The sequence below is a fragment of the Physcomitrium patens genome, chromosome 7 (genome assembly GCF_059467195.1).
Source record: "Physcomitrium patens ecotype Gransden chromosome 7, ASM5946719v1, whole genome shotgun sequence".
Lineage (NCBI taxonomy): Eukaryota > Viridiplantae > Streptophyta > Bryopsida > Funariales > Funariaceae > Physcomitrium > Physcomitrium patens.
Window position 1 is genome coordinate 4,574,869 of NC_143416.1, and position 8,244 is coordinate 4,583,112.

Below are 8,244 nucleotides of genomic sequence, written 5' to 3' on the forward strand. Positions count from 1 at the left end.
CCAAGTATGTTCATGTAAAAAAAGAGGCAAGAAGGTCAAGGAATAATGACTCTATAAGGGAAATAAATCAAAGAAAATTGAATTAAATCGGAAAAATTTGGCATGCTTTGGAAATAAGGGTAGCAAGAAGAATCGTAACATGTTAGAGATTTTAGATTTAAGTGCCATTCTTAACACTCAAGTTTATTTAAAAAAAAAAAAAAAAAAAAAAAAAAAAAATCTTCTTTACTAAAATAAATTATAATTTTGAATTTGTTTTTGATCCACTTGTCTAATAATAAAAAATAAAAATCCATGTTTTTTCAAAATGAACCTTCTTTTGAAAGAAAAATAAAAAATATAAACTCAAATTTAACATATATATATATATATATATATACTTAAAAATATCACCACTAAATCAACATAACAAAATTTGTAAAAAAAACCTTCATTGCATTCAGTTCATACAATAAAGTTCATGTTCAAATCTAACTCTGGTAAATCTATTTAAATAATAAGAAATATTAACTGATGAAAAATTAACATCATAACATAATTATCTATTCTAAAACAATCAATTCATTAAAATACTCTCATAATGAATTGTATTGACATTAAAAGATTGCTTTAGAACAACCTGCTCTCAATTGAATATCTTTTATTGAAGTAGATTATATCTCTATCAGATGCATCAACACTAATATATAAGATGATAAATGTGACATTACCAATCCGTCCAGCAACAAAAGAAAGACGAGATCTAAACCTTATTCACATCCATTAGCGTTCACTGAAATATGGAGGTCCACGGGTTTATCCGCCGAAAACAGGCCGTTCATCCAATTGCACAACTGCAATCGCACTTGTGGACATTCGAAGGGAGGAATGACATCACAAATCAAAGATATTCCTCGTCAAAATCCTCATACACCACAAAGTCCAGTCTAGTCCACGCCCATGCAATCCACTACCTTCTCCCCTTCGGAGATCGAGTGCTGCGAATTGCACGCACCAACCTCAAAAGTTCCCATTCCCCCTCGGCTCGGCCTTGGCTTCCATAGCTTACGTGCCTCTGCACCGATGACCAGGTGGGCACCACAAGTCCAACTGTTTTGTTTGACCAAGTTGACACCACGCCCATGCTACGGCACCACGCCCATGCTACGGCACCACGCCCATGCTACGGCACCACGCCCATGCTACGGCACCACGCCCATGCTACGGCACCACGCTGCAACTAGATTCGCGCGACATGCCCAGTTGACCCATGCATGCAATACTACACACCAGAAGCCTCGACGTCGGTGCCAGCTGAACCCAACATCTGCACTCACCATCGTCATGCCAGAAGTAATCTGTCCGGCGACCAACAGGACTGAACACCGCCAACTCTCCACGACTCAACTCCGCTTCCACACACAACACAACCTCAACATACATGCACCACATTCACATAGCCACCAACGCGGACCTTCATCGTGGCCCAAATCGTGAGTTTATTTCTGGGACTCATCACACTTGCACGCAATCCCCTCTTCTGCTGGGGTAGGCTTCACGCCCTCCTCCCGCCGCAGACCCAAAACACCATCGCGAACGTGAACAGGAAGAACCCACCTCCAGCAGCTCCGGTCCACACCACATTCTACTCTACTCTACTCTAGAGGGCAGCCCAGGCTTCAGCCAGCAGCTTGCCGTGCAGGTATCGAGGTGATACGCTCAACACAAGTCTTATTGGATCACACCACAACTAGATCTCTAGATATATCACAACTAGACCATCTCCGCATCTTCACCGCGCCCCACCTCCGCCGCGCTCTCTGCAGCACATCGGACCAATCTCCTCCTTCTGACGGTGATTACCGCAACAACTCGGCCGGATAGATGGTGCGTTGGAGCTGGGCCGAGATGTCGCCTAAACGCAGCACTTCATCTTGTCGTTCCACTTCATCCCCTTCATGCACTGCTCCACGCACTTGCCACCTCTGCATCGACGCCATCCAACCCCCAACCAATGTCAGCAACGTCACACCGTGTATCCCGCTGACGGCATCGCATGACAACGGAACCGATCGACATCATCAAAATCATGCATGCAATGCAAAGCTTCCCACGTGACATCCGCTTTCAGACGCTTGACAATCTACGTTGGTCACGAGCTCAACGTCGGATTGCAACCAAGCAGAATGGTCGTGGTGGCAGTAGTAGTAGCAGTCGCGACGGCGGTCGAGGGTCGCGCTTACCTGCACACGGTCTCTCCGCCGTGGTACTTGGGCTGCTTGCACTTGTTGCCGCACCAGCCGCAGTTGTTGACGTCCTTGCTCAGGTCCTTCTCGCACCCGTTCTTCCAGTCCTTGTCGCAGTTGCCCCACCCGAATTGGCAGCTGTACCCGCATTTGCCTTTGTTGCACTTGGCGGTGGCGTGGGGCGGGGCGTAGCACTTCACTTTGCAGCCGCCGCAGTTGTTGACGTCGCCGCCATGGACGTCGGCGTCGCACCCGTTTTTCCATGCATGAGCAGAACCTGCAACAGCTCAGGGTTGTCAACGTCAGTGGATACTCGAGCGATTGAGGCATGTGCGGGAAGCTCATGCTGAGCAATCGAAGTCATGAGCGAAAGCAATATAAATCAGCAAGTGGATCGTCAGGAATGGTAGAGTTCGAGAAAGCGCAATGATGCTGAGTCGGGGAATTGGAGGTCACCAATGAACATGACCACCAGGGCTGCCACAAGCACGAGCTGCTTGGAGAGCGCCATGTTGGCACAGCAGGGGATGAATTGGGGCCGCAGGGATGATGAGCGTGAGAACGGTGAGCAGGCTGGGAGATGGTAGCACAGACAACTGGGAAGCTGGATGCAGTGAGGAAGATGGACGAGAGGGGTGCTTAAGTAGGGATGAGTTGATGGGGTGAGAGTGAATTGTGGAGAGTTTACCACAGTAACTGTGAAGGCCGGTTGTGTCAGAGTATCCGGTCAATATCGACCCGGTTTACTCACCGCTTCAGCAACGAATCAGAGGTTCCGTTGACAAGGGTGGTGTGATCGTATAGTTTTGGGCTTGGATAAAGTGTTGTTTTCTTGTGGGTTTGGTGGACCATGTGGACTCGTTCTACGATTCTGACACTTGGACTGCCGTGAAACTGAGCTGCACGCTCTTTGATGGCGTCCCAGTCTTTCTTGGCTTTCATTGTCAACTTTTATGCCGTGGCATCGTCTCATCTTCATCGAAGTTCCGATTAGATTAGGTGCTAACGACCTGTGCAATCCTTAAACTAAGCAGCAGGTTCCAATGTCTGAAAGGCCTTTCAAATTTTGTATTCCATTATAATGTAGCACAAATGTTAAGGAGCTTTGATTTTCTGTATTAATTGTTCCATGGCATGTAATTTTATATTGCACGTATTTTCTTCTTGAGTCAATTGAAAACTTTCGTAATACTTTTGTAGTTCTGAATAAATATTTTGATTCTTACTAAATGTAAGGGAATATTAAGTTGACTCACCCAACATTTGAATCTGCCCACTTTATTCTCATGGTTTAATTTATATGACTATTTATGCCATCAATTTTTTATTTTATATGAACTTCATCTGCCATATTATTTGAATTTAAATATTTTATGATAGTAAATAAAATTTTAAAAATTAAAATTGTATATATACTTGATAAAAGGTCCTAATTACACATTTTTTAAATATTTTTTGTAGGTTTTAAAATTTTAATTTTTTTTAGTCCTTCATTTAATTACATTAGTTTTTAGTCTTTAAATTTTTGTATTTTACTAATTAACTCACTATACTATTGCTTATATCACTTGTATTTATCATTTTTTCTGTTGATATTTTATAATAATATTACAATCTTAATTCATTTCTGTTGATCTTTCTTGTAAATTCTTGTATAGTTCTCAAATGTTAACACATGGCTATCATGATCGGTTGGGTGATTTCTGATAATTCCCAGTTCACACAAAAAAAGGAACTAGAAGAATCCAAAAAATATAATTTAACAATAAAAGAAAATCTCCATAAATTCCATTTCGCACAATCATAGTTTTATATTATAAAAAGTCTCACATCACTGACTCACACAGTAATAATTCTCCATCAAATGTCAGAACATTTTAGAATATGTTTCACGATCTAGTTTCATGTTCAGAATGTGTTTCATGAAGTTCTTGAGATGTTGTCTCCTACTAGACCATGCTGCTTCGTCATTCAACAATCACTTGGAATTTGGTCTTGTAAACGTCGAGAACCATTTGTCTTGACGACACTTGTATCCGTTCGGCTCAAGATGAAAACAGTTTTGTGGCGGTCCTCAGTTGCATGACGAGCCTGTGGGTTAACTTCAAGGTTACATACGAAGTCGAAGCTTGTGCTATCACCGGAGCACTGATCAAGATTGCTGCATTAGAGCATTCACGAACTTATTGCTGGACTTAGATTGATCATCTACAACGCCTAATTCTACGAGTCAATTTCATGGTCCCTGTCGAAAACAGTTCCGTTTATCTTCAGGCTGGCGGTAAATGGGGGTCTCGAGAGTGGATTCTCCTCGCTGCCAACTTCCTATCGATTTTCAGGTTTCTGGTCTTCATGCATGAAAAAACGCTTAGACCTGTCTGGGGTTGAGAAAGTGACTTCTGCTCTTGCGTTGGAAGAATTGATGCATCAAAGATATTTGTTGACTGTTGATCGTAGACCTTTTCAGTTCTAGTCCACGCACAGAATGATTAAGAATTGCATTCGTCATCGGCTTCGTTGTCAGCGATGAGAGTACTTCTGGAGCAATGCTACCTTGGAAGTCTACAAGCAAAGTTCGGATAGAGTATATAGTTCAAAGTTTTCCTTCATTTCATGTCGACATTGAATATTTTATACCAGCTACAGCAGCTGACCCTAGCTGAACAAACTACTCATACATTCATTAGGAACAACTTTGGAAGCAATCAAACATTGAGGTCAGCGTAATGCATGATCCATCTGTCCCACTTGTAGACAAATTGGAACTACTTCCAAGACCTTTTATACAAAGAATCATGAAAAATAAATATAAATATGTGAATTTTCTACACTAATCATTCTTTATGCGCTACAACCAGAATTCCGCATCACCTTCATGCAAATAATGCGTACCATTTTTCTCAAAGAAAATCTCTCAATCTGGGTGCATAGTGTACTTTCCTCTCCTCAAGTCTCCTCCCTCGCTCAAGTTTGCTAGCCCTTCTACTCCTACTCTCAGCTGATCCAAATACTGTTCATTGTAGGTCGACATAATTCGGACAATATCATAGCGGCGACTATTCTGGCGTATTGACATGTACAACCGATCAATCCCAAACTGTTCACAACTATCCGCATGTCCTAAAATGTGACTGTATGTTAGGACCGAATTCGGGACTACGGAAACTTCTCACGGTTCATGACTGAGGCTCTCTGGCAGGGGAGATAGGCAATGTCAAAGCAAAGAACACATAAGGAAAAGACGGAATTATATTTTTCTGTTTCGATGAAAAGTAGCCACATACACGCAGCCGGTTCACTCAGCATTTCCATAGATGATAGAGATTTTTTGAATCTACGAAAATCGGGCATAACTGATGTTGCAATGAGCAACGTAGTTCAAGTTTTCCAACTTGAGAAGCGACAAAAACGATGGTGAATGGGCACTACTTAAGTGTCCACTAATTCACAGCCTTTCACATGTTTGCGAATGATGATGAGCTTGTTACATGACTTGGATCCTACTTTGAAAACTTACGTGGCATTCCAGAATGTTTGGGTTCACCAGAAAGGTCAAATAGTCAGAAAACGTTAAAACACTTGCATGGCTATAAACTACACTTCTTTGAGACTAATAAGCCTATTCTTCCAGATAAAGAAAAGAAAAACAAATCCTGGCGTCAAACCTTCCAAAAGGAAAGAAAAACAAACCATCAAAAACGGGTTGAATACTAATAAAATGAGGAGAGATGTAGTCAAGCACCGGACCCGCTATAAAGTTCGTGCTCAAAGCTACCAATCTCAACATAAAATATCAGATTTCTGTACAAAATCTGACTTAGAAAAAAAAAAAAAAAAAAAAAAAAAAAAACAACAACAACAACCGATTTCCTCGTTGAGCGAAGAAAAGTCATCGCCGCCTAAAATATTTTAACCCCATCCAGACCAAAACGCTGACACGCTACTAGGATATGACAAAATATGTTCAAATTCAACTCACCCAAGTTATCCAAATTCTAAACTATCAGCAAAGCCAGCAACGAACCCTTGGCGATGGATTGGGTAAACCGGGTCGATATTGACCGGATACTCTGACACAACCGGCCTTCACAGTTACTGTGGTAAACTCTCCACAATTCACTCTCACCCCATCAACTCATCCCTACTTAAGCACCCCTCTCGTCCATCTTCCTCACTGCATCCAGCTTCCCAGTTGTCTGTGCTACCATCTCCCAGCCTGCTCACCGTTCTCACGCTCATCATCCCTGCGGCCCCAATTCATCCCCTGCTGTGCCAACATGGCGCTCTCCAAGCAGCTCGTGCTTGTGGCAGCCCTGGTGGTCATGTTCATTGGTGACCTCCAATTCCCCGACTCAGCATCATTGCGCTTTCTCGAACTCTACCATTCCTGACGATCCACTTGCTGATTTATATTGCTTTCGCTCATGACTTCGATTGCTCAGCATGAGCTTCCCGCACATGCCTCAATCGCTCGAGTATCCACTGACGTTGACAACCCTGAGCTGTTGCAGGTTCTGCTCATGCATGGAAAAACGGGTGCGACGCCGACGTCCATGGCGGCGACGTCAACAACTGCGGCGGCTGCAAAGTGAAGTGCTACGCCCCGCCCCACGCCACCGCCAAGTGCAACAAAGGCAAATGCGGGTACAGCTGCCAATTCGGGTGGGGCAACTGCGACAAGGACTGGAAGAACGGGTGCGAGAAGGACCTGAGCAAGGACGTCAACAACTGCGGCTGGTGCGGCAACAAGTGCAAGCAGCCCAAGTACCACGGCGGAGAGACCGTGTGCAGGTAAGCGCGACCCTCGACCGCCGTCGCGACTGCTACTACTACTGCCACCACGACCATTCTGCTTGGTTGCAATCCGACGTTGAGCTCGTGACCAACGTAGATTGTCAAGCGTCTGAAAGCGGATGTCACGTGGGAAGCTTTGCATTGCATGCATGATTTTGATGATGTCGATCGGTTCCGTTGTCATGCGATGCCGTCAGCGGGATACACGGTGTGACGTTGCTGACATTGGTTGGGGGTTGGATGGCGTCGATGCAGAGGTGGCAAGTGCGTGGAGCAGTGCATGAAGGGGATGAAGTGGAACGACAAGATGAAGTGCTGCGTTTAGGCGACATCTCGGCCCAGCTCCAACGCACCATCTATCCGGCCGAGTTGTTGCGGTAATCACCGTCAGAAGGAGGAGATTGGTCCGATGTGCTGCAGAGAGCGCGGCGGAGGTGGGGCGCGGTGAAGATGCGGAGATGGTCTAGTTGTGATATATCTAGAGATCTAGTTGTGGTGTGATCCAATAAGACTTGTGTTGAGCGTATCACCTCGATACCTGCACGGCAAGCTGCTGGCTGAAGCCTGGGCTGCCCTCTAGAGTAGAGTAGAGTAGAATGTGGTGTGGACCGGAGCTGCTGGAGGTGGGTTCTTCCTGTTCACGTTCGCGATGGTGTTTTGGGTCTGCGGCGGGAGGAGGGCGTGAAGCCTACCCCAGCAGAAGAGGGGATTGCGTGCAAGTGTGATGAGTCCCAGAAATAAACTCACGATTTGGGCCACGATGAAGGTCCGCGTTGGTGGCTATGTGAATGTGGTGCATGTATGTTGAGGTTGTGTTGTGTGTGGAAGCGGAGTTGAGTCGTGGAGAGTTGGCGGTGTTCAGTCCTGTTGGTCGCCGGACAGATTACTTCTGGCATGACGATGGTGAGTGCAGATGTTGGGTTCAGCTGGCACCGACGTCGAGGCTTCTGGTGTATAGTATTGCATGCATGGGTCAACTGGGCATGTCGCGCGAATCTAGTTGCAGCGTGGTGCTGTAGCATGGGCGTGGTGCCGTAGCATGGGCGTGGTGTCAACCTGGTTAAACAAAACAGTTGGACTTGTGGTGCCCACCTGGTCATCGGTGCACAGGCACGAAGGTGTACTTATTAGAAAACGGGACAAATACTATTAATCAGATTGAGTTGTTAGAGTGGCACTCTGTAGAGGGGGCGCAACCCTTCAGGTTTTGCCGTCCTTGACAATA

At 44.9% G+C, this 8,244-nt stretch overlaps 2 protein-coding genes across 2 annotated transcripts; one reads left to right on the forward strand and one right to left on the reverse strand.

The window, feature by feature from the left end:
* Positions 1-1,461: 1,461 nt before the first annotated feature.
* LOC112284324 (uncharacterized) lies at positions 1,462-2,827 on the reverse strand. Its single transcript, XM_024524033.3, has 3 exons — positions 2,682-2,827; positions 2,223-2,502; positions 1,462-1,964 (listed from the first exon to the last, which is right to left on the reverse strand). Exons 1-3 carry the CDS (start codon positions 2,734-2,736, stop codon positions 1,895-1,897), a joined length of 405 nt encoding a protein of 134 aa, XP_024379801.1. The 5' UTR covers positions 2,737-2,827; the 3' UTR covers positions 1,462-1,894.
* Positions 2,828-6,411: 3,584 nt separating this feature from the next.
* LOC112284337 (uncharacterized) lies at positions 6,412-7,777 on the forward strand. The gene is made up of 3 exons (XM_024524051.3): positions 6,412-6,557; positions 6,737-7,016; positions 7,275-7,777. The coding sequence occupies exons 1-3, from the start codon at positions 6,503-6,505 to the stop codon at positions 7,342-7,344; spliced, it is 405 nt and encodes a 134-aa protein (XP_024379819.1). The 5' UTR covers positions 6,412-6,502; the 3' UTR covers positions 7,345-7,777.
* Positions 7,778-8,244: the final 467 nt, after the last annotated feature.

Excerpts from the sequence above, each read along its gene's own strand:
- LOC112284337 (XM_024524051.3), top strand. The coding sequence starts at position 6,503 with ATGGCGCTCTCCAAGCAGCTCGTGCTTGTGGCAGCCCTGGTGGTCATG. Across the intron at positions 6,558-6,736 it reads CCTGGTGGTCATGTTCATTG|GTTCTGCTCATGCATGGAAA; the intron begins GTGACCTCCAAT and ends GAGCTGTTGCAG. Across the intron at positions 7,017-7,274 it reads GGCGGAGAGACCGTGTGCAG|AGGTGGCAAGTGCGTGGAGC; the intron begins GTAAGCGCGACC and ends GCGTCGATGCAG.
- LOC112284324 (XM_024524033.3), bottom strand. The coding sequence starts at position 2,736 with ATGGCGCTCTCCAAGCAGCTCGTGCTTGTGGCAGCCCTGGTGGTCATG. Across the intron at positions 2,503-2,681 it reads CCTGGTGGTCATGTTCATTG|GTTCTGCTCATGCATGGAAA; the intron begins GTGACCTCCAAT and ends GAGCTGTTGCAG. Across the intron at positions 1,965-2,222 it reads GGCGGAGAGACCGTGTGCAG|AGGTGGCAAGTGCGTGGAGC; the intron begins GTAAGCGCGACC and ends GCGTCGATGCAG.